Here is a 27,805-nt window from a genome sequence, read left to right on the forward strand (position 1 = left end):
GTCATGGATTCATCACGTCACATTGCGTCCCGCAGATGGCGACATATCTCACTTCTGTTGTGCTATGTGAGGACATACAGTACTTTCCCAGCTGTTCCTGGAGGCACACAAATGGATGTCTTTTGACAAAAAGAGGATTTTTTTAACATCCGTATGCTAAGAAAATATGAAATATAAAAATCTGCGTATTTAAATTATGGTAAACACACACACATAAAAATAATTTCACAATAAGTTTATTTCTTATACAAACCACCAATGTGATGAAATGCAATCAACCTTTTTCAGTTTAATAAAAGAATATGATTTACCAAAAATTGCTTTAGCTTGAATAATTTTTTATTTAATGTATGCACCTGTTCCTATACTGTTCTAATGCAAAAATGTGTTGCTGTTGCCATAAAGTAGTAAAAAAAACTAAATTTGCTTGCCGTTTCCTATCCATGTTACTGGAGGGCATATCATCACTAGCCTACTTATTATACTGTAACTGATAAAGGAAACAAATGATGTCATGATTACGTCATTATTTTAATTCATTCATCATTAACAGATACAAACCAGCACAAGATTCAAAGAGTTCAAATATATTTATTAAGAGCAAGCTGAAAAAACTTTATAGAAGCCAAAGCACTCCACGGTACATATTTCATTTGTTCCACATCTCATTTTTGTAGATTGAGACGAGACTTGCAGAAATGTTTATAAGGGATATATTCAAATATAAAATATATAGTAAATACAGTAACATTATCATTTATTCATTTGCATTCAGCAGGATATACTTTTATCAAAAGTGGCAATGCTGACAGTAGTTGTTAATGCCCCTCAAAATTATAACCTATTATACCTTACTGTTAAATCCTAAACTTATTCACTTTTATTAAGGCTGTGAAGTCGGTATGGTATAAATTAAAATACTGATTAAATCGTTGTATTACATTTACAAATGTTTAGGAAATGTGACCTAGAATTAAAAGAGCATGCTGTTTGTAAAGAAAAGATAACACGCTGCTTTTTTTGGCAAAGAACAGAAAATGATGTTGATAAAGAAGATGACAGTTTATATGGGGCTTGTGTTTCTCCTTCAGCGACCTCTGACATGTACAAGCTAATGATTCATTCCAGTTTGAGCAGCTCTACATCAAATATAAGGGTGGCGTTGGGAGGAATGACGCCAGGGTGACCTGTGGCACCATAAGCCATATCTGGGGTGCAGGTGATCTTCGCCCTTTGACCCAAACTCATCTGAATCGAGACAAAAAAAAACATTTATTGAAAATTAAAGCAAAGACAATAAATACCACACAATAATGTAATGCGATTCAGCATGCTTATTATATGAGCTTTGTGATTTGAGACTCAGTTACTTGTGCTACGCCTTCCTCCCAGCCCTTGATAACTTCCTGTCGGCCGATCTTGAATTTAAAAGGTTTGTTTCTGTCTCGTGATGAGTCAAACTTTTTGCCATTCTGCAGCATTCCTGCAAAATATACAAAAAAAATATACAATTATCATCAAAATGAAGACTTTGTTCAACATCATTTTAGAGTAACTTTCCCTTACAAGGAATTTTTTATTGTTGTTTTAATTTTTGTAGCACCTTTGTAGCAATATTAATAAAATGTATTATTATTATTATTATGCATGCAAACATAAAGTTTTTAAAAACAATTCAAACTATTCAATCTGGCATACATACAGTCAGTGATAATAAAATTGTTTATTTTTCAGTTGTCATATATTGTATCATAGTTAATAGTTAGCATTAATTTGGATGATGTTGGGTTTTGGTTTAAATTCCTAATGTCTTGGTAATATTAAAAATATTGGATAAAGCAAGAACGAGCACTGCTGTTACTATGATAGGGGACAATGCATCTCTGGCACCTACAATTTAAAGGACCAATCATCAATCGATAAAGACAGTTATCTGGAGGAGAGGCTCTGTACAGAGGCGCAAATGACATCGAACAAGGTGGGTTTTTTTGGCAATTTGAGCTAAAGAATGAAAAGTTATAGGACATTTGATGCCAGGTTTAATTGTTGTTGAATAACATGTTGTTTAATTGTAATAGCATTTGTCTTTCCCCATTCAAGTAGACAGGACTTGAGTCTTGCATGACTGAAACAACTGCCCAGAGGCGTTGCAAACATACACTGCAAAAAATGATTTTCAAGAAAAGTATTTTTGTCTTGTTTTCAGTAAAAATATCTAAAAATTCTTAAATTAAGATGCTTTTTTTGATGAGCAAACGACCCACGAAAATAAGTCTAGTTTTTAGACCAAAAATATCAAATTTAAGTGATTTTGTGTATAAAACAAGCAAAAAATCTGCCAATGGGGTAAGCAAAATTTTCTTGAATTTTTCTTGAATTTAGTGTTTAAGAAAAAATATTCAAGATTTTTTGCTTACCCCATTAGCAGATTTTTTTTTGTTGCTTGTTTTATGCAGAAAATCACTTAAATTTGATATTTTTGGTCTAAAAACTAGACTTATTTTCTTGAGTTGTTTTGCTCATCAAGAAAAAGCATCGTAATTTAAGAATGTTTTGATATTTTTACTGAAAACAAGACCAAAATACTAGGAATTTTTTTTTTCTTGAAAATAATTTTTTGCAGTGTAGTTACCGAGTGGTGCTATTTCCCTAAAGGGACTTTGGTAATACAAGACTAATGGGGCGTACACGTGTAGTCTATGATTTGCGCAAGTAAATTACATACAAAGTCAATGCAAAGACGCAAATAGACGCAAACTCGCGTGGGGCAATGTGATTGACGCGAACTGGATGGCACGATTGCCGTGGAAAGACACGCTATTCGCCTCATGGTGCGTTCACACCAGATGCAAATAAAGCGTTAAGCGTGAGTGATTTACATGTAAAGTTGAAAATCGGAACTTTGGCGGATATTCACGCCACGTTAACCAATCATGAGCTTGCCCTAGTAGTGACGTGATTACAGCGTATTGATCGGAGGCAAAAATACGAAACAACAATGAAGGACAAAAACATTGTCGCTGTATGTGGATAACCAGAGGTGTACAAAACATCTTTGTACTTTCATAGAAACAGGAATAGAAAGGATCTTGCATGGAAGAAAGTGAGTGAGGAGGTCGGATAATCTGGTAAATTGTAAAAATCGCCGAAATATATACATATCGAGACTACAAGCTAGCTAAAGCTGGCAAATTGAGCATAGTTGCGTCTGAATTTCAAACGTCTAAATACGCACAATTGATTTGCTTAAAGGATTAGTCCATTTTCTTAAAAGAAAAATCCAGATAATTTACTCACCACCATGTCATCCAAGGTGTTGATGTATTTCTTTGTTCAGTCTAGAAGAAATTATGTTCTTAACTCAACACTTTAAAGTTTTTTTAAACGGAGTTTCAAATGACTATAAACAATCCCAGGCGAGGCATGGGGGTCTTGTCTGGCGGGGCGATTGTCATTTTTGACAGGAAAAATAACAGATATGCACTTTTGAATCACAACTTCTCGTCATGTAGATCCGGTCGTGATGCGCCAGCTGACCCCATGCAATACGTCATGACGTCAAGAGGTCACAGAAGACGAACGCGAAACTCCGCCCCAGTGTTTACAAGTTTGTTGAAAGAGGACCATTCCTACGTTGTTGTATGTCAACTGATACTAATTAATGTCTTTGTGGCAGTTTATTGTTTAAAATGGTCCGCAAATGTGCGTTTTATATATGTAACACGTGACCTCCCTACGTCACTACGCATTTACGTTAGGTCGCGCTGGACCGGACCTAGACGAAAAGTTGTGGTTTAAAAGTACATTTTTTTTTTTTCCTTTGAAACTCTGTTGAAAAAAACTGTTAAGTGTTGAGTTAAGTATTAAATGTTGGGCTCTATTAAAGGTCATTAAAATGAGAAAAATCCTGCAATGTTCTCCTCAAAAAACATAATTTCCTCTCGACTGAACAAAGAAAGACGTCAACACTTTGGACGACATGGTGGTGAGCAAATCATCTGGACTTTTCCCCCAAGAAAATGGACTAATCCTTTAATTTGCGTCTGGTGTGAACACACAGTCAAATGCGCCTTGGCGCAAGTTGACAATATTCAACTCAAGAAAAAATCTGCATGACACAAAATTAAATCCCGTGAGTATTTTAGAGTGAGGAACGCTATGGAACACAAATTCAACAATTTGCATGAGCAGTTTGCATGCGCAAAGTCAATGAAAAAACACAAATAGATGAGAATTCACGTGGTGCGAAACGAATGACGCGAGTTGGGCGACGTGATAGCCGCAAAACACATGCTATTTCCCATTAAACTCAACTCAAAAATATTCAACTCAAGCGAAAAATTTGCATGATACAAAGTAAAATCCCGCAAGTAATCCAGAGCGAGGACCGCAATGCTTCGCGTTTGGTGTGTACACTTCATAAGTTATTCACTAATGCTGTAGTCCACAAAGAACAAAATTTTAACACAAATGAACAATAACAACTACACTTGTATAATAAGTTGTGGGCGAGTTGTGATTCCTCATGCGAGGGGTGGTGGGTAATTGCCAGGTTACTTTATAAATAGTTGTTTTGCGGTTGCTAGGGTGTTCTGGGAGACAAAATACATGCCTTAGTGCCTAACCCTCATACTAAGATGAGATAATAATGCGCTAACACCGCTAATCTACAGACCTCTTAACAGACCACCATTAGACAAAAAATGTGGCAAACAAGCTCCCACGTTTAAAGTAGACACAGTAATAATTTTGTGCAACAGCAGATACCAGTGCAAGAGCAAACAGAGACCAATCACCTTCCATACTATATAGTAATATGCATAAATTAGCATGTGAGGCTAGTAATATGTCTGAATTCATAGTATTTGAAAAACTGTCCGAAAAGGACCTGGATGACCCAACACTTTCGGCAAGATTATCAAGTGTTCATTCGATGGAAACTTTACTATCCTGTGTCAACAAGGCTACTTAATTTCCTAACTGAAACATGAAGCCACTAGCAGTATATTCAACATTTAACTCCTTCAGTTCAGTTAATTATGCATTCACTCAGACATACTTTATGAAAGCAAGGAGTGGTTTGCTAACACACAGCGGAGCCAATGAAGAAAACGCCTCTGTCCAAATCTCCTGTGCAATCTAAGCTCTTTTGAGCTAAATGAACAAGAGGAATGAAATAGGAAACATTGGCCTAATTCGCCAGATTATTCGGCTGGTTTAAGTAGGTCACCTTTCGCCTCTGTCTATATCAGGGGAAAGAGAGCAGAAGAAGAGGAAGGCGCTCACAAAAAAAAAAACAATCAAGTTAACCATGACTAAATATAAGCCCACGTATAGACGGTTTCAGCAGTAACAACATAAACAAGCGGCTTTCGTGGTCAACGCGTAACTGCCCGTAAACTCTGCTAAGAATAAATAACAACAAAGTCAGATTACCTAGGAAACCAAAACATTTGAATTTAAGTACAATGTTGTTACAATGCTAAAAACAAAGTTGTGACTGCTGAGTTAGCGCTATAGTATAGTGAAAATTGTTAAAATTATAATAATGATGGTCTTAATGTTGTTTCCATTGTCAGAATTGTTATCATTGTATTATTGTTGTTTTTGTTTGTTGTAGTGCTGTGTAAGCAGAATTAATAATAAACACAAAATATAAAAAATGAAAATTGTTAAACTTGAAAGTAGATTAAATCTGGTCAGGGCTTTTTTTTTGGTATGTCAGTGATTTCTAATTTGTAATTTTTTTGGTATAAGAATGGGGTAGGAGTTTATAAGATTTTTTTCTTCATCCGACTCCTGTTCTTCTTGTCACGGAATGTCTTTTTGTTGTGTTTGTTAGATTGTTATTGTGGCATTTCGTGTTGAATTACATGAAAAGAAAATTAATAAATAATTAAATAATATGCTAGTCAATGCTATATGCTAACGTATAGACCAGGGGTCTCCAACCTTTTTTCATTGGAGAGCTACTTTCTAAAAAATAAAAGTGGTCGAGAGCTACTTGTGTCACGTTATACCTAAATTAGTGAGTTAATAGACACCGGTCTATTAACTCACTGTGATTTGAACTCTTTCCTGCCAGCATTTTTTTTTTTTTAAAGTTGCCAGCCAGTGTAAGCATTTTTTTTCACAAAATTGTAATACCTTCCAGAAAATGATTTTCTTTTAACATAAACATACGATACATCAAATGAAAGAACACATCCTACAACAACAACAAAAAAACTTTCATGTTGTCATACTTTTTCATCACCTCTTGTAGGATTCGTCCAAAAATACCACATTTTGAATAAAAATATCAATTATTAAAGATCAGATTTAGAAAGATGATCCAAACATAGAGTATTTACTGCTTTTGGATTCATAATAGGGATGTGCATGTATGTCACGTATGGCTCTCTGGTATCTCTTGACATTTGATGTTTAAATATGAGATGATAACCCATTGAACCTGTGACGACGACTGTATTTTCGTTTTATCAAAAATGAATCCGAAAATGACAACATCCATTTTAACCATAGTGCCTCGACTCGAGATGTGCGCGGATCGTCCAGTTGCCACGGCGCGAGCTTCACAGCGTTGCGCGGATCGTCCGGTTGCCCCGGCGCGGGCTTCACAGCGTTGCGGAGATCGTCCCGTTGCCGCGGCACGTGCTTCACAGCGTTGCGCGGATCGTCCGGTTGCCGCGGCGCGTGCTTCACCGCGTTGCGCGGATCGTCCGGCGCGGGGTGCGCAGACTTATCTGTTTGTTTTTGAATCATAGATGTTAAATTACTGATGTCATATTATACACCGGTCTACACAGCTCAACGCGACTTCAAACACGTACCCAGTCTTTACTACCACAGGCGCTTATAACACTAACCAGACATCCAAATGCGCCATAACCACAGAAAATAAATAAATAAATAAACCCGCGAGCGAGCTACCTGCAATTAAGACAGCGACATGTTGGAGACCCCTAGTATAGACTGAAGTTCTACTATTGACGTTACAGTTATGTTTTGCAGGTCCATACCGAAAAAAAACACACCGTACAACTCAGAACCATTCATTAACAATCTCCAAACAATTAGTTGTTCCTCAAATTCTGTATCTTCGTCTGATACAGGCTCAAACAAGGTCTGTTTACACACACACAGAGCTACTGAAGAAGAACAGCCAATCAGAGCAAAGCTCAACATTATTATTCATGAGCCTTTCAAATAAGGTAATAAAAGACCATTTCATTCTGGGGGCAAATTCTAGGGTTGTAAATGGACATGTAAAACCGTCTCTGTATATTTTTTGCACTTAATAAATCCACAAACCTTTTATGTAAATATCAGAGAACAATTTAACAGATTGTTTCAAAGCATTCTTTGGCACCTTTAATATAACATTTTAACATTTTGAGGTGAACTATCCCTTTAGGTCAGTGCTTCTCAATTATTTTCTGTCACGCCCCCCCTAGGAAGAAGTAAACATTTTGCGCCCCCCCAACTCTCCGTCGCGACTATAAATAGTATAATTTATCTATAAAATGACACATCTGCAAAGCATTGTATCCTTATAAACATTAAAGAAAACACAAAAAAAAGAAATATCAATCAACTTACAACAAAGAATAACTTTATTAACATTGTTTTTTAGTCTGTAACAAAAAAAGACTTAAAATGCATCAATTTGCCTGAAATAAAAAAATCTATCCTTATTTACAGTATATTTTTTGACCATTTGATACTGAAAAATTAAATATAATCAATAAATAATAATAAAAAACTCAAGCGGCTTATCAGCGTGTTTGGGGTGTAATGTCTTTAAGTGGCGGTGTAAAAAAATCACTTCCTGATGAAGTATTTTCCCCGGAGTCTCGCGCGCCCCCCCCTGGTGTCGCTTCGAGCCCCCCCTGGGGGTCCCGCCCCACTATTTGAGAAGCACTGCTTTAGGTCTTCCTAAAATCAGTTGATTGTTCATCAATAATATTGTTCCCATCTTTCCCCCTAACAGCACTTTATTATCAGATATGATTCCCATTAACTGTATGAATCACTCTTTTAATTATTTAAGTATTGACAAATTGTGTCCAGGCAAAAGTATTTACTCCTTACAGTTCACAGTGAGTGAAATACAGAAAGATCACTTCTGTCCAGTATTAACTTTCACTCCTCGGATTTAAAAGGAGCTGGGACTTCCAGGAAAGGCTGTGTGCCGAGATATCTACAGACCGGGATCCGATCCAAAATCCATTTTAAAGTTTATCATAGCAGCTTGTTGGACTACAAGGACATACTAATGCTCACTTGTAAATGAATTAACATAACTAACTAACTTATGCTCTAACAAACCTCTAAACATTTTCTGAGATTACCATCTGCGCCCGGGTGGGTGGATCTCGTCTCCGACTGATGGATGTGGTGGGGGTCTGTCTGATCCATTGACCGGCTTCAATGGAAAATCTATCTGAGGTCATTCTTGGTCCCAGTGTGAGAGACCGGTGGGAAAGAGTTTAAATCCGGAGAGCAGGAGGAGACCCGGAGGCTATTTATACCTCTCCTACAGTATCCGTCTGAGAGCCGGTGGTGGTCGCTTTCTCAGCGACAAATTTATCAGATACACAGTGTCTACGTGCAACTACGTGCAATTTTAGCTCAAAAACATGAGAGAGATCACGTATGACACGTCACGTGTCATCAAAGCATCCACTATAAATAAAGAAAACTCTAAATGGCACAAAAGTGTTTCTGGCTATAAAAATACATTTTTGTGCACTTTTCTTGTTTGTTCAAATAATATTGTGACTCTCTTTATACATTGCGTCTTTCATACTATATCCTGATGACGGCACAGGCTGCTCATTCACAGAAACTCTTGGCTGCATCCCAATTCACATATACTATGCTACATAGTGTGCAATATTATCATGGCAAATAATAAAAGTGTTTGGGCACATTTGGGGTTAATAAAGCTAATTAATCTATAACATGAACCCAATAATTTGTTTGACCAGGTGCTCACACTATAGTCCATGTTGCAGGAATATTCTCATATTAGTTGATCTTATATCTCTGTCAGTGCCTTGGAATCCCTTCTCAGGGTTCATGAAACTGGACACCTACTGTACAGTGAGCTTCGGATCCGGCAAGTCCACCATAGTCAAATCTAGCAAAAGTGAGGGTCTCTCTTCAAAAACCATTTGGATATAATGTTGTCATTGTTATTAATAGAGCAGACAGTCACATGAGGTCTGATAATAAACCTCAGGAGATCCAGCAGGACTGGACTAATTGATTTGTTCTGCTCGACTGGGTCAGAGACAGTTAGGTATGGAATGCATTGAGGAACATTGTGGGGTGTGTGTGTGTGTTTAGTGGGGGGGCTCAACGCTAATTCGGGCATGAGCCTGTGATAAAATCCATCCTGTTTCGCTTGGCTCACAACCACTAATAACGTAAAATAGGAATAATGTTATTATATTACGCAGTGAAATGTCTTTTTGGACACTAACACGGTTTTATAGTAGTGCACTTCCAGTACTTTCAGAGAAGTCTTTATCATAGACGGTTTTAGCAGTAACAACATAAACAGGCGGCTTTCGTGGTCAACACGTAACTTCTGGTAAACTCCGCTAAGAATAAATAACAACAAAGTCCTTAAAACGTAGTTTATTTATATAACAAGCAAAATAAACAACACGTAGATTACCTTGGAAACCAAAACATTTGTTATTTTCGACGAGGTATTTGTTTAAGAATTCAGTTTAGCAACTAGTCAGATGTCAAAAAAGACTGAAACCGGAAGTTCGGACAAGACGCGTATCACGTCACTGCATGTGCATCCGATGAAACTGTCTATAGTCTTTACCATGTAGTCACTTCAAAACATTACTATACAAAACTACTACACAGTAATACACAGCGCTACTACACAACATTACTACAGAAGATTCCTATTGAACAATAATATACAAAACTACTACACACAGTAAATACACAACGCAACTATACAACATTACTTATAAACATTACTACAGAAGATTACCATTAACAATAGTATACAAAACTACTACACACAGTAATGCACAATGCTACTACACAAGATTTCTACAAAACATTATTATACAAAACTAATACACACAGTAGTACAAAACCCTACTATACTACATTATACTGAACAATACTATAGAAAAATGCTACACACAGTAATACAAAACGCTACTATAAAACAATACTACTGAACAAAACAATACAAAGCTACCACACACACACACACACACACACACACACACACACACACACACACACACACACACACACACACACACACACACACACTATACAAAACGACTACGCCCAGTAAAAAATACACAACGCTACTATACAACATTTATACAACATTACTATACAAAACCTCACACAGTAAATACACAACATAACTATACAACATTTATACAACCGTACTACAAAACAGTACTATACAAAACAACTACATACAGTAAATACACAACACTACTATACAACATTACTACACAACATTACTATACAAAACGATTACACACAGTAATATAAACAACGCAACTATACAACATTACAAATAATCATTACTACAGAAGATTACCATTAACAATAGTATGCAAAACTACTACACACAGAAATGCACAATGCTACTACACAAGATTTCTACAAAACATTATTATACAAAACTAATACACACAGTAGTACAAAACCCTACTTAACTATACTACATTATACTGAACAATACTATAGAAAAATGCTACACACAGTAATACAAAAGGCTACTATAAAACAATACTACTGAACAAAACAATACAAAGCTACCACACACACACACACACACACACACACACACACACACACACACACACACACACACTATACAAAACGACTACGCCCAGTAAAAAATACACAACGCTACTATACAACATTTATACATTACTATACAAAACCTCACACCGTAAATACACAACATAACTGTACAACATTTATACAACCGTACAACAAAACAGTACTATACAAAACAACTACATACAGTAAATACACAACACTACTATACAACTTTACTACACAACATTACTATACAAAACAATTACACACAGTAAATACACAACGCAACTTTACAACATTACAAATAAATATTACAACAGAAGATTACCATTAACAATAGTATGCAAAACTACTACACACAGTAATGCACAATGCTACTATACAAGATTTCTACAAAACATTATTATACAAAACTAATACACACAGTAGTACAAAACCCTACTATACTACATTATACTGAACAATACTATAGAAAAATGCTACACACAGTAATACAAAACGCTACTATACATTACTGAACAAAACAATACAAAGCTACCACACACACGCACGCACGCACGCACGCACGCACGCACGCACGCACGCACGCACGCACGCACGCACGCACGCACGCACGCACGCACGCACGCACGCACGCACACACACACACACACACACACACACACACACACACACACACACACACAGTATTACACAACCCTACTACACAACATTGCTATACAAAATGACTACGCCCAGTAAAAAATACACAACGCTACTATACAACATTTATACAACATTACTATACAAAACCTCACACAGTAAATACACAACATAACTATACAACATTTATACAACCATACTACAGAACAGTACTATACAAAACAACTACATACAGTAAATACACAACACAACTATACATCATTACTATTACTATACAAAACGATTACACACAGTAAATACACAACGCAACTATACAATATTACAAATAAACATTACTACAGAAGATTACCATTGAACAATAGTATACAAAACTACTACACAAATTAATGCACAATGCTACTACACAGCATTCCTACAAAACATTACTATACAAAACTAATACACACAGAGTACTACACAACCCTACTACACTACATTATACTGAACAATACTATAGAAAAATGCTACACACAGTAATACAAAACGCTACTATATAACAATACTACTGAACAAAACAATACAAAGCTACCACACACACACACACACACACACACACACACACACACACACACACACACACACACACACACACACACACACACACACACACACACACAGTTTTACACAACCCTACTACACAACATTACTATACAAAACGACTACGCCAAGGTAAAAAATACACAACGCTACTATACAACATTTATACAACATTACTATACAAAACCTCACACAGTAAATACACAACATAACTATACAACATTTATACAACCGTACTACAAAACAGTACTATACAAAACAACTACATACAGTAAATACACAACACTACTATACAACATTACTACACAACATTACTATACAAAACAATTACACACAGTAAATACACAACGCAACTATACAACATTACAAATAAACATTACTACAGAAGATTACCATTAACAATAGTATGCAAAACTACTACACACAGTAATGCACAATGCTACTATACAAGATTTCTACAAAACATTATTATACAAAACTAATACACACAGTAGTACAAAACCCTACTATACTACATTATACTGAACAATACTATAGAAAAATGCTACACACAGTAATACAAAACGCTACTATACATTACTGAACAAAACAATACAAAGCTACCACACACACGCACGCACGCACACACACACACACACACACACACACACACACACACACACACACACACACACACACACACACACACACACACACACAGTATTACACAACCCTACTACACAACATTGCTATACAAAATGACTACGCCCAGTAAAAAATACACAACGCTACTATACAACATTTATACAACATTACTATACAAAACCTCACACAGTAAATACACAACATAACTATACAACATTTATACAACCATACTACAAAACAGTACTATACAAAACAACTACATACAGTAAATACACAACACTACTACACAACATTACTATACAAAACGATTACACACAGTAAATACACAACGCAACTATACAATATTACAAATAAACATTACTACAGAAGATTACCATTAACAATAGTATACAAAACTACTACACACAGTAATGCACAATGCTACTACACAAGATTTCTACAAAACATTATTATACAAAACTAATACACACAGTAGTACAAAACCCTACTACACTACATTATACTGAACAATACTATAGAAAAATGCTACACACAGTAATACAAAACGCTACTATATAACAATACTACTGAACAAAACAATACAAAGCTACCACACACACACACACACACACACACACACACACACACACACACACACACACACACAGTATTACACAACCCTACTACACAACATTGCTATACAAAATGACTACGCCCAGTAAAAAATACACAACGCTACTATACAACATTTATACAACATTACTATACCAAACCTCACACAGAAAATACACAACATAACTATACAACATTTATACAACCGTACTACAAAACAGTACTATACAAAACAACTACATACACTAAATACACAACACTACTATACAACATTACTACACAACATTACTATACAAAACAATTACACACAGTAAATACACAACGCAACTATACAACATTACAAATAAACATTACTACAGAAGATTACCATTAACAATAGTATGCAAAACTACTACACACAGTAATGCACAATGCTACTACACAAGATTTCTACAAAACATTATTATACAAAACTAATACACACAGTAGTACAAAACCCTACTATACTACATTATACTGAACAATACTATAGAAAAATGCTACACACAGTAATACAAAACGCTACTATACATTACTGAACAAAACAATACAAAGCTACCACACACACGCACGCACGCACACACACACACACACACACACACACACACACACACACACACACACACACACACACACACACACACACACAGTATTACACAACCCTACTACACAACATTGCTATACAAAACGACTACGCCCAGTAAAAAATACACAACGCTACTATACAACATTTATACAACATTACTATACCAAACCTCACACAGTAAATACACAACATAACTATACAACATTTATACAACCGTACTACAATACTATACAAAACAACTACATACAGTAAATACACAACACTACTATACAACATTACTATTACCATACAAAACGATTACACACAGTAAATACACAACGCAACTATACAACATTACTAATAAACATTACTACAGAAGATTACCATTAACAATAGTATACAAAACTACTACACACAGTACTACACAACCCTACTACACAACAAAAAGACTACAAACAGTAAATACACAACACTACTATACAACCCTACTACACAACATTACTGTTGAATAATACAATACAAAATACACACAATAATACACAATGCCATTCAACAATACAACTGAACAATACAATACAAAGCTACCACACACACACACACACACACACACACACACACACACACACACACACACACACACACACACACAGAGTATTTCACAACCCTACTACGCATTATTACTATTGAACTATAGAAGGCTAAGGCTATAGAAAACTGCTACACACAGTGATACACAATGCTACTAATATACAACATCCCTACAAAACATTACTATACAAAACTACTTCACAGTAATACACAGAGCTAATAAACAACATTACAGAAGATTATTACCGTTGAACAATAGGATACAAAACTACCACACACAGTAATAAACAATGCTACTACACAACTACACAACAATTCGACAGGCCGACTCTCTGAGTACTTTTAAATCCACACTTAAAACTTATTTTTTAGGTAAGCTTATAAGTGATTTTATTTTTTGTATGCATCTTCTTTTATATGTTCTTAAATTTGATGTATGTGTATTTTATATTGTATTTTCTATGATTCTGTAAAGCGCTTTGAGATGCAAATTTAAAGGCGCTACATAAAATAAAGTTTATTATTATTATTATTAACATTACTATACAAAACTACCACACACAGTACAACACAACACAACCCTACTACACAACATTACCATACTAAAGGACATTACTATACATAACTACTACTACATGCTGTAATACACAACCCCACTACTCAACAGTACTATACAAAACTAATACACACAGCAATACAGATGAAAAGCCAAAAAACACAACAAACACAAAATCTTTCTGATCTTGATCTGCATATTAGGTGGATTGATGTCAACAGCTTGAGGCAGAGTTGTTTGAGTCATTCAGTACTCAATGGCTGTACAGGAGGAGCACTATGAGATATTCATTAACACACAGAGCAGCTAACAGGTTCAGACGCACAGCAGACGTCAACACAGATCGTCCGTCTCTACTCCTTAATATAGCAGCAGATCTGAGACTGAGCCACAGACAGCCAAACATTCAATATTATTCACACACAAAAATAAACACAGCAAATGTTTGCTACTGTATGTGAAACAAAAGTCAGAAGTCTCAATATTTTGTTCTTTATCTTTTATAGTTTTATGTCATGTTTTATGTGTATTTCAATAAGCCTGTGTTATAGCATTTGCCTTATATTCTGATATGTTTCATTTCCTTTCTATTATTTCAGTTATATCATTTTTGTATACAGCACTTTGGTCAAATTGGATTTTTTTTTATTTGGCAATAACAGTAGGATTTATCTACAATAATTGTAATCTTGTTCTTTTTTTGGCCAGTTTTTGCCTTTATTCAACAGTGAGTTTTTAGGAAAGGACAGGAAAGTACAGGGAGAAGAGAGGGGTACGGGATCGGCAAATAGCCACAAGCCGGGAATCGAACTGGGGTTGCCGAAAGTGCGAAAGCACCGCATGTCGCTGCACACCACACCATCTGTTGCAACCTTTATTTAATTTTTTACGTTATCGATGGTTGACTTTGGCATCCAAATATATATATATTAGGGATGCACCGATAGGATTTTTTGGGCCGATACTGATTCCGATTTAAACGGACAACTTCTGGCCGATACCGAGCCGATACCGATATTAAACACTCGTATTCAATACTATACAGTTGGTCTATTAGCTAGTTTATTTCTGCATCAAATTATTTTTACTGAACATGGATTGGATCTAATTAACATTCAACTGACCAACATAATAAGAGAGGCACAAATTAATCTAAAATAAATATAAGAAGACAGCATGACAACCTTCAAAGGTGGTTTTTGCTATTCAGCATTTATTTTATTAACAACATCAACAAATTTTTTACACATAATGGATTTCTTTATGCAGTTAATTAATAAACAATCGGTATCGGCCTTTCTCGTGCTATTGCCGATATGCCGATGGTTTCAAATTCATCAAAAATCGGCCGATAAATATCGGTGGCCGATACATCGGTGCATTACTAATATATATATATATGTTATAAAAGTTTTATTCAAATTGTTGCAGAAAACATAATCTGCAGCTTTTTTGGGCTCAAGTTTTTCGGCCACACTGTATGATATGAACATAATGAGAGGAAGAGGGATTTATCTGGTCTAGTAGGAAACATCCTGTGTGTGTCTTGAACAATAAAATGAAGCTGGCTTAAAGTAATACAAACGCAAAGGACTTATTATATACAGTAATACACGCTCAGTGTTGGGGGTAGCTCATTACAAGTGACGTGCATTACATAATAATATTACTTTTATGCAGTAATGAGTAAAATAACGCATTACTTTTTAAATGTAGACATTAATATTTGAGTTACTTTAAAAAAAAAGTTTTCAGTGTAATTAATTCAACTTAAAAATGAAATAATGTACTGAATTAAACTGAACATATTAACGTAGAATTACGCAGTCTGTGCGCCTGAGCGGGAACCGTTTGAGTCAGAAACGGAGATGACATGCCAGAGCTTGACATTTTTGCGACCATAAAAAAACCTGCAAGGCCTGAAAGAGTACGTAAGAAAAAGTAACTTAAAAGTAACGTAAGCATAAAAGTAACTAAGTAATGCAATTATTTACTTTTTGGGGAGTAACTTAATATTGTAATGCATTAGTTGTAAAAGTAACTTTCCCCAACACTACGCTAATGGTAGCTGAGGACCCTGCAACTAAATCACATAACACTTATAGACTGTTTCATCGGACGCAAGTGTGCTGTAGTGGTTATGCTTCTTCTGGACGCAACTTAATTTTTGGTCTCTGTTTGTTTAATGGTATGACTAGTGGCTAAAATGAACTCTGAAACAAATACCTCGTCAAAAATAACAAATGTTTTGGTTTCCTAAAGACGAGGGGAGAGGGCGATCATGAATAACCGAGTGATTCTCACGAAACCATTGAAACACCACGAAACCATTGAAACACCACGGCACTAATGATTTTAGCTTTAAAATGTGTAATATGTAAGCAATAAGGTACGAGAGGCTGTGCTGTGTCGTGAATGGGTGGCGGCTGAAGGGCGTTGTTAGGCACGACGCGAAGCGGAGTGCCTGCAACCCCTTCAGCCGCCACTTATTCACGACACAGCACTTGCCTCGAGTACCCTACTGCTTTTATAAAACGGTTACCACACAATATTAAAGTAAAAAAAAATTAGTGCAACTTTCATGAAGTTAAATTAATAAAAGCATTCCTTCCGCTAGAAAAAATAGTCCCTGACTGCGAAAAACAACATGAAAGTTCAAATAAAAACAACAAACTGTTCTCAGACTTTGTCTCATTATATGTTTATGTGTTGCTAAGGGTGTTGCTAAGGGCGCAGTGATATTAAATAGAACCGTTGGGTGAAGCGGTCATAGCAGTGTTTTATTGCGAATAAAGCACACCTATTGACCAATCAGAATCAAGGATTGGAACTAACCGTTTTATAAAGTAACATTAAAAAGCATCAGAATTAACACAATACTGTGTTCTACCTTACACAATGTGTGATTTCAACATAAGAATTTATAATTGTACATTTTATCTCATTTTCTGCTGAAATTCTCATTACCGCAATTTGTCCGACTGTGTTTGAACATGCGTTATGTTGTAATTTAATCAAATTAACACAAAAATATTAAGAAAAAAATAAATGGATGTTTTGCTAGACTACTTTAGATGACAGAAAAAATATTTACTGAATATTCATGTATAATAATAATTAAGAAAAATTAGGAAAATGATGTGTCCATGCCTGATGTTCTCATCCTCCGCAACACACTTTGAGAACAGTTTAAGCATTTTTAATAAAGTTTGATTTTGAGTGACCAAGCACATGGACCAGTTACTTCAAGATGGCTACCAGGTAAGATCATTTTTTTACAGTTAATTTGAAATATTGTCTTGTCAGAATGCTTACACGACATTTTGATTATCATTACCGCAACAGATGCTTATTAAATGTTATTTTAATTAATAGAAGCATAATACTTTGATTTTAAATGCATGTGCAGAATCTCCAAATTATGTTCTTTCAGGGTTTGTCATGTCATTTTGAAAATATGTCAGTGTGATGTTTTCTGACTGTTGCGGTAATGAGATTTTTTAGGACTAATTTTTTAAATTATGTTACAAAAAGTGTTAAATGATAAGTAAACGTTTTTAAATTAATGTTCCCATTTACTCCAGACTTTGTTTTTCAATGTCTGGTGGGAAAAAAAGTAAATTTAAGCAATTTTTACATTTTCATGCTTGACATTTTTAAAACCAAGTTTTCGTGAGAATCACCCAACCGCTATGTGAAGGGTAGTTTGGCAGCCGGTTTGTAGTTAACATTGTATACATTATAGTACACATTTTAAGCAGCAACCTTATCTCAGTGTCGTTTCTTATACACATTAGCTATGAAATATGAACTAGGGTAATCTACTTGTTGTTTAATTCACTTGTTATCAGAAATAAACTACTCTAAAAGGACTTTGTTGTTATTTATCCTCAGCGGAGTTTACCGGAAGTTACGTGTGTTTCACGAAAGCCATTTGTTTATGTTGTTACTGCTGAAACCATCTATAAGGAAGCAATGAGAGGACAGAAATATCAAACATAATGGGGAGGGAATGTTTTGCTATCGACATCCGGTTTCCATGTCTGATTTTGGAGTCTGCGGGGCTTACCAGCTGTCTGAATGAAACAACACATGAGAGCATTTACAACAGCAGGCTTAATAGATTGTTTACCTATGTAATGCACAACGCATGTCTGTCCTTTCTTTGGGAAAGTTCTTCCTGTGAAGAGAGAGGAGAACGAGACTGTTAGTTACAAAGATGATTTATTTCATGCCAAAGTATTCACTGAAAGCATCAGTTTGGTGATGGAAGAGGCTTTCATTGCAGTCAATGTTTTTAAATGAATATCTTCTTAGATGACTAACAGCGGACCATTTATCATCTGCTGTATATATTACACACAAAAATGAGCAGTCACCACTTTTGCAAATCAAATTTTTCTTAAGATACTGGAAAACAAAGCTATAAACATTTAGAAGAACTACTTCTTGTTGGATTTGCCAAACCCTGAAGCCCAAAAAACATCATATGGATAAATCAATAAAGCAGCATCTATGAGCCTATGAAGGTCTGATCTGGTGGTCTGCTTCATGTGTGTGAGCTGTACAGGAATGCTTGCCACATGACAGCAGGGTGATGGGGTCAGATAGGATGTCAGTCAAGAAGGGTCCACCGATACAGGAGACCAGCGCAGGGCAAGAAAAGAGAAAGCACCATTCCAATATATTGCTTCCTGGCACCAGTGACCCCAGCGGGCAGTTCAGATTGTTTCCTGGTGCCAACAATTCTACGTCTGGAAGGCGTCAAAATCGTATAAGCTCACAACCGCTCCTGCAGTCATTATAACATGCACTTATTTACGCCTTCTAGGTATCCTGTAAATCAGTGGTTCCCAAACTTTTTCTGCTTGCGGCCCCCCTTGTGTACGGTGCATTCCTTTGCGGCCCCCCCAAAGAAAATGTATGACAAAAACTGTTGTAAAATGTAACATTTTAATTAAACAAAACATATAAAGTTATACAAAGTAGTGCTGTTGGTTAGTAGCCTTATTATTTTAGGTTTAATTACAGAGAATTCCTGATAAATTAATGTATTTTATATAATGTCATAAAATGCGGCCCCCCTGGCACCATCTCTCGCGGCCCCCATTGAGGCCCCGAACCCCAGTTTGAGAACCACTGCTGTTAATATATGTGACCCAGGCCTGGACCACAAAACCAGGCATAAGTCGCACAAGTATATTTGTAGCAATAGCCATCGATTTTTTGGGGGGGCAAAAATCATTAGGATATTAAATAAAGATCATAATCCATGAAGATATTTTGTAGATTTCTTACCGTAAATATATCATAAATCATTAATTACATGTGAAGAGTTTAGTTCCAAAACGAGATAAATGCCATTTTGAAAAAAAAAAATTTGTTACCGCCAAAATCAGTATTGTATTAAAGTATTCAGTATTAAAAAGTAAATTCTTAATTTTACACAAAATCTGATATTCGCTGTGTTATTCTGTCATCTTTTCTCCCTTTTGTCCTAAAACGCAATAAATGCCAGTCCTCCTGCTCTGCAGAATGCAATAAATCCGCTTAACCAATCACAGCGCACCATTCCACGCATTGTAATTTCTCATCTACTTTGTACTTCGTGATCAACAAACAAACAAAAACAAAATAATACTTGGACGCAACACGGTATTGATAAACCTGTGGTGGTTTTCTGTGGCGGGGAAGAAACATAAGCCATCAAAATCAGTTTTTATAATAAATCTGAAAATCAAACTATGGATTTAAATTTTTAATGTTATTATAACCTAAAGATGCTTTGTGAAAGTTTGCAACAGAAAATAGTGGTTTTCATCTTGTCACTTTCTTGGTATAAAAACACGTTTTTACCGAAATTTCGTCAAAATGGATTTATTGCATTTAGGAACGAAACTCTTTATGTGTTGCTGAGGACTTTTTTTGGACAACTTTAAATCCGATTTTCTTAAAGGATTAGTCCATTTTCTTAAAAGAAAAATCCAGATAATTTACTCACCACCATGTCATCCAAAATGTTGATGTCTTTCTTTGTTCAGTCGAGAAGAAATTATGTTTTTTGAGAAAATCATTGCAGGATTTTTCTCATTTTAATGGACTTTAATAGAGCCCAACATTTAATACTTAACAGTTTTTTTCAAAGGTCTATAAACGATCCCAAACGAGGCATAAGGGTCTTATCTAGCGAAACGATTGTCATTTTTGCAAGATTTTCACAAGAAAAATAAAAAATATGCTCTTTTAAACCACAACTTTTCGTCAAGGTCCGGTCCAGCGCGACCTAACGTAAATGCGTAGTGATGTAGGGAGGTCACGTGTTACAAATATAAAACGCACATTTGCAGACCATTGTAAACAATAAACTGACACAAAGACATTAACTAGCATCATTTGACATACAACAACTTCGGAACGGTCCCCTTTCTCAACATTTGTAAACACTGGGGCGGAGTTTCACGTTCGTCCTCTGTGACCTCTTGACGTCATGACGTATTGCATGGGGTCACGCTGGCGTATCACGACCGGATCTTGACAAGAAGTTGTGGTTTAAAGGTGTATATTTTTTATTTTTCTTGTCAAAAATGACAATCGTTTCGCTAGATAAGACCCTTATGCCTCGTTTGGGATAGTTTTTAGTCCTTTGAAACTCCGTTAAAAAAAACTGTTAAGTGTTGAGGTAAGTATTAAATGTTGGGCTCTATTAAAGTCCATTAAAATGAGAAAAATCCTGCAATGTTTTCCTCAAAAAACATAATTTCTTCTCGACTGAACAAAGAAAGACATCAACATTTTGAATGACATGGTGGTGAGTAAATTATCTGGATTTTTCTTTTAAGAAAATGGAATATTCCTTTAATATTCTCAAATAGTTGCATTTCGGACAATTTTTGTCCTATCAAACAATACATCAAAGCTTATTAATTCTGCCTTCAGATGGTGTATATATCTCAAGTTCCAAACATTTACCCTTATAACTGGTTTTGTGGTCCGTAAGTGAAGTTTTAGCTTAAAATACCATATAGATAATTTATTAAAACATGTTAAAATGTGCCATTTTTGGGTGTGTCATTGAAATTTGGCTCCCCTGGTGATGTCAGAAGGGGATAATACCGCCCCTTAATCTGCACTATCCAACCACAGCACTGCCATTTAGTAAAGATATCAGCTCATTTGCATTTAAAAGGACACACCCAAAAACATTTTTGCTCACACATACAAAGTGTCAATTTTAACATGCTATAATAAATGATCTATATGGTATTTTAAGATAAAACTTCACATACAAACTCTGTGGACACTGAAGATTTATTTGACATCTTAAAAAAGTGTTGTGAAATGTCCCCTTTAAAAATATTCCTAAAAATATTTATGAGTATTACAAATGCCAAGTAGTAGTTACAAAACTATTTCATTTTCATTTATTGTACATATCATTTAGGTATGCTTGCATGACTTTATACATACAGTATATACTGTACAGTATACAGTCAGACTGGTGTCACACACACCTCACTTTATCATTCGAACAGATCAGGTCTCAGAAACTCAGTCACTCCGCCGCCAACTGTGCCAAATATCCCTGCCAACCCCCCAGGGATAAACCCTCAAAAGCCATGTACTGAACACTGTAATGTGTATATATTATGTAAATAAAGCAAAGGTGTTACAGTAATCCCGCATCTGAAGCTATCAGCCCCCCGCCTCCAAATCCGTTTAGTAGGTTTTGTAATGTGAATGTAATCAAACACTTGTTACAATATAGCGTCTTACCGTCTCCTGGTGATATTGTTTCAATTTCAACACCCATGTTTTTGGTGCGGGTGGATCCTCAAGCAGAAAGTGACTGCAGAGGAACAGACTCTAGCACTCTCTACTGCACTAACTCCGCCCCGCCCACTGACACCAAACACTGCACACCACAACTAATATTCCTTAATATAAATGTTGAAATTCCTCATCATCTGTTGATTTATTTCAGCTTTCAGATTTATTTCAGATATTGATTTTTAAAATTTTAAAATCTATCAAATTTGATTTATATAGCGCTTTTTACAATGTTTACTATTATTGTTTCAAAGCAGCTTACACGAAAATAGACATAACAGATCTGCTAATTAATTGATTATTAAATGTTAAATTAATCAGCAGAAAGGAAAAGCTGTCACCAAGCAGAGGATGTCCCATTGGATTGTGGATACTATAGCCCTTGCATATCAAAAGCAGAATGTGCCTTGTCCATTTAATTTACGTGCCCACTCTACACGCAGTGTGGCATCCTCTTGGGCACTGGCTCGCGGTTCCTCGCTAACAGATATTTGTAGAGCTGCAGGCTGGGCGACACCTAATACGTTCACAAGATTCTATAGTGTTCGTGTCGAACCGGTTTCCACTCGGGTTCTTTCTACTAACTAGTTAAGAATGCCGAGGGTCGGCTCGTGTGTCGGCTTGGAGCCTCTATTTTGGTGCTGCACATTTGCACCATTATGGAAGGCCATCGGGGCAAAAACGTCTAAAAAACTGTTTTTGCCTCTCCTCCACCGCCCTGATAGCTGGTGTTGCGGAGCATCCGCTGTCAACCTATCACTGATGTATTCTCTGTAAACCTGTGTAGGCTAGGCGTCCACATTTGTCCCCTACGTGGGGTTCATTTGTGTGTATAGTCCGTGGGGTTCTAATCCTCCACGTTTTTCCTTAGCAGAGCCTGCTCTGCACCTCTCAACATACCATGTATTGTTCAGAGACTTTATTTGAGCAACCTGTCGGTTGTTTCATATATTTTTATGTCATCCATTTAACCTTCTTAGGGGATGGCTTCCGCAGTGTTCTAGCTCCGCTCAGTTTAGACGCTTCTCCCAGTTCGCTGCTTCACTATCGTGGGTTAAGGAACAGGTAGTGACCGGCCTTCTGCATTTCGCCTTAGGTTCCGCCCCTTTATGTGGAGGGCGGAGGGCTTTTGCAGGCACTGGAAGGGTTCAGCTGCAGTGGCGTTTTGGTAGGGTTTCCCAATTCGTCGGTCACGACGTGACGTCGTAGTGACCGACTGAAAGGGAACGTCTCGGTTACGTATGTAACCCTCGTTCCCTGAAGGAAGGGAACGGAGACGTCACGTCCCGTCGCCACAGTTTGCTGTTCCATTGCTGTTCAGGCCGGGCACTGTTGCTCGGCTTCTCAGCAATAATATAGCTGATTTGGTATTATGCACCTGCGCCTTATATACGCACCTGGCGGGGCGGCGCCGGCATTATGCAAATACCTGCATGCCAAGTTCATTGGCGTTTTTGATAGTTCTCGAAGTAGATAGGTCACCCGCGAAGCGGTTCCCAATTCGTCGGTCACGACGTGACGTCTCCGTTCCCTTCCTTCAGGGAACGAGGGTTACATACGTAACCGAGACGTTTTCATCTTGTCACTTTCTTGGTATAGAAAACACGTTTTTACCGAAATTTTTCAAAATGGATTTATTGCGTTTTGGAACCAAACTCTTCATATATATATATATATATATATATGTTATAAAAGTTTTATTCAAAATGTTGCAGAAAACATAATCTGCAGCTTTTTTAAACATGCAAACTAAATGCATTTTAGGAGTGGGCTCAAGTTTTTCGGCCACATTGTATGATATGAACATAATGAGAGGAAGAGGGATTTATCTGGTCTAGTATGAAACATCCTGTGTGTGTCTTGAACAATAAAATGCAGTTGGCTTAAAGTAATACAAACGCAAAGGACTTATTATATACAGTAATACAAGCTCAGTGTTGGGGGTAGCTCATTACAAGTGACGCGCATTACATAATAATATTACTTTTATGCAGTAATGAGTAAAGTAACGCATTACTTTATAAATGAAGAGTTTCGTTGCAAAATGAGATAAATCCGTTTTTTTACATTTTTGTCAAAACATGTTTATTATTATGTTATCATGTTATTATTTTGTTTTATGGTGCTACATAGCTGTATTTTTTAAGTTATGAAGGTTTAAATCAAAACAAACCAACTGCAGTTGCATTGAAATTAAAGGCGCTCTAAGCGAATTGACGCGTTTTAGACCATAAAACATTTTTTGTTACATACAGCAAACATCTCCTCACTATCTGCTTGCTGCCTGTCCGCTGATCAAACTGTAAAAAAACGCGATCTCTGTAGACAGCTCAGGCTCGACAAACGGCAATATCAACATAGTGGCCAAACCTAGCACAACAAAACATAACAAAGTGTTCCAGCCAATAAATGACAAGAAGGATTTGGGGGTGGGGGCTGGGCGCGTTCATGAAAGCACGGACGGGAGGGGGAGGCGTTAGCTACGCTCCATTTGTTTGAAAACAGTTCAAACATCAACAGGACGTGACGTCGCACATTATTCGCTTGGAGAGCCTTTAATTGGAATGTACAACCAAAAAACGAGATTTCTGAACAATTAAAAAAACGGTGGTTATCTCGTTTTGCAACGAAACTCTTCAAATGTAGACATAAATATTTCAGTTACTTTAAAAAAAAAGTTTTCAGTTTAATTAATTCAACTTAAAAATGAAATAATGTACTGAATTAAACTGAACATATTAACGTAGAATTACGCAGTCTGTGCGCCTGAGCGGGAACCGTTTGAGTCAGAAACGGAGATGACAGGCCAGAGCTTGACATTTTTGCGACAATAAAAAACCTGCAAGGCCTGAAAGAGTAAGTAAGAAAAAGTAACTTAAAAGTAACGTAAGCATAAAAGTAACTAAGTAATGCAATTAGTTACTTTTTTGGGGAGTAACTTAATATTGTAATGCATTACTTGTAAAAGTAACTTTCCCCAACACTACGCAAATGGTAGATGAGGACCCTGCAACTAAATCACGTAACACTTATAGACAGTTTCATCGGACGCAAGTGTGCTGTAGTGGTTATGCTTCTTCTGGACGCAACTTAATTTTTGGTCTCTGTTTGTTTAATGGTATGACTAGTGGCTAAACTGAACTCTGGAACAAATACCTCGTCAAAAATAACAAGTTTTGGTTTCCTGAAGACGAGGGGAGACGGAGATCATGAATAACCGGGTGATTCTCATGAAACCATTGAAACACCACGGCACTAATGATTTTAGCTTTAAAATGTGTAATATAGTAACATTAAAAAGCATCAGAATTAACACAATACTGTGTTCTACCTTGTACAATGTGTGATTTCAACATAAGAATTTATAATTGTAAATTTTATCTCATTTTCTGCTGAAATTCTCATTACCGCAATGTGTCCGGCTGTGTTTGAACATGCGTTATTTTGTAATTTAATCAAATTAACACAAAAATATTAAGAAAAAAATAAATGGATGTTTTGCTAGACTACTTTAGATGACAGAAAAAATATTTACTGAATATTCATGTATAATAATAATGAAGAAAAATTAGGAAAACGATGTGTCCATGCCTGATGTTCTCATCCTCCGCAACACTTTTTGAGAACAGTTTAAGCACACATACAGAATTTTAATAAAGTTTGATTTTGAGTGACCAAGCACATGGACCAGTTACTTCAAGATGGCTACCAGGTAAGATAATTTTTTTACAGTTAATTTGAAATATTGTCTTGTCAGAATGCTTACACGATATTTGATTATCATTACCGCAACAGATGCTTATTAAATGTTAATTTAATTAATAGAAGCATAATACTTTGATTTTAAATGCATGTGCAGAATCTCCAAATTATGTTCTTTCAGGTTTGTCATGTCATTTTGAAAATATGTCAGTGTTGATGTTTTCTGACTGTTGCGGAAATGAGATTTTTTAGGACTAATTTTTTAAATTATGTTACAAAAAGTGTTAAATGATAAGTAAACGTTTTTAAATTAATGGTCCCATTTACTCCAGACTTTGTTTTTCAATGTCTGGTGGGAAAAAAAGTTAATTTAAGCAATTTTTACATTTTCATGCTTGACATTTTTAAAACCAAGTTTTCGTGAGAATCACCCAACCGCTATGTGAAGGGTAGTTTGGCAGCCGGTTTGTAGTTAACATTGTATACATTATAGTACACATTTTAAGCAGCAACCTTATCTCAGTGTCGTTTCTTATAAGCTTTAGCTATGAAATATGAACTAGGGTAATCTACTTTATTGTTTAATTTGCTTGTTATCAGAAATAAACTACTCTAAAAGGACTTTGTTGTTATTTATCCTCAGCGGAGTTTACCGGAAGTTACATGTGTTTCACGAAAGCATTTGTTTATGTTGTTACTGCTGAAACCATCTATAAGGAAGCAATGAGAGGACAGAAATATCAAACATAATGGGGAGGGAATGTTGCTATCGACATCCGGTTTCCTGTCTGATTTTGGAGTCTGCGGGGCGTACCAGCTGTCTGAATGAAACAACACATGAGAGCATTTACAACAGCAGGCTTAATAGATTGTTTACCTATGTAATGCACAACGCATGTCTGTCCTTTCTTTGGGAAAGTTCTTCCTGTGAAGAGAGAGGAGAACGAGACTGTTAGTTACAAAGATGATTTATTTCATGCCAAAGTATTCACTGAAAGCATCATTGCAGTCAATGTTTTTAAATCAATATCTTCTTAGATGACTAACAGCTGACCATTTATCATCTGCTGTATATATTACACACAAAAATGAGCAGTCACCACTTTTGCAAATCAAATTTTTCTTAAGATACTGGAAAACAAAGCTATAAACATTTCTGCAGAAGAACTACTTCTTGTTGAATTTGCCAAACCCTGAAGCCCAAAAAACATCATTGGGAAAAATCAATAAAGCAGCCTATGAAGGTCTGATCTGGTGGTCTGCTTCATGTGTGTGAGCTATACTGGAAT

The 27,805-nt window shown here is 36.1% G+C and overlaps 1 protein-coding gene across 1 annotated transcript; it reads right to left on the bottom strand.

Annotated features, from left to right (window-relative positions):
- Positions 1-571: 571 nt before the first annotated feature.
- fkbp1b (FKBP prolyl isomerase 1B) lies at positions 572-22,900 on the bottom strand. The gene is made up of 4 exons (XM_055186512.2): positions 22,761-22,900; positions 19,120-19,167; positions 1,371-1,483; positions 572-1,248 (listed from the first exon to the last, which is right to left on the bottom strand). Exons 1-4 carry the CDS (start codon positions 22,795-22,797, stop codon positions 1,120-1,122), a joined length of 327 nt encoding a protein of 108 aa, XP_055042487.1. The 5' UTR covers positions 22,798-22,900; the 3' UTR covers positions 572-1,119.
- Between the last annotated feature and the right edge of the window lie 4,905 nt (positions 22,901-27,805).

The sequence above is a fragment of the Misgurnus anguillicaudatus genome, chromosome 18 (genome assembly GCF_027580225.2).
Source record: "Misgurnus anguillicaudatus chromosome 18, ASM2758022v2, whole genome shotgun sequence".
NCBI classification, from domain to species: Eukaryota; Metazoa; Chordata; class Actinopteri; order Cypriniformes; family Cobitidae; genus Misgurnus; species Misgurnus anguillicaudatus.

Coding starts and splice junctions, on each gene's coding strand:
- fkbp1b (XM_055186512.2), bottom strand. CDS start 22,797: ATGGGTGTTGAAATTGAAACAATATCACCAGGAGACG. Junction 19,168..22,760: donor AACAATATCACCAGGAGACG/GTAAGACGCTAT, acceptor CTCTCTTCACAG/GAAGAACTTTCCCAAAGAAA. Junction 1,249..1,370: donor GGGAGGAAGGCGTAGCACAA/GTAACTGAGTCT, acceptor GTCTCGATTCAG/ATGAGTTTGGGTCAAAGGGC.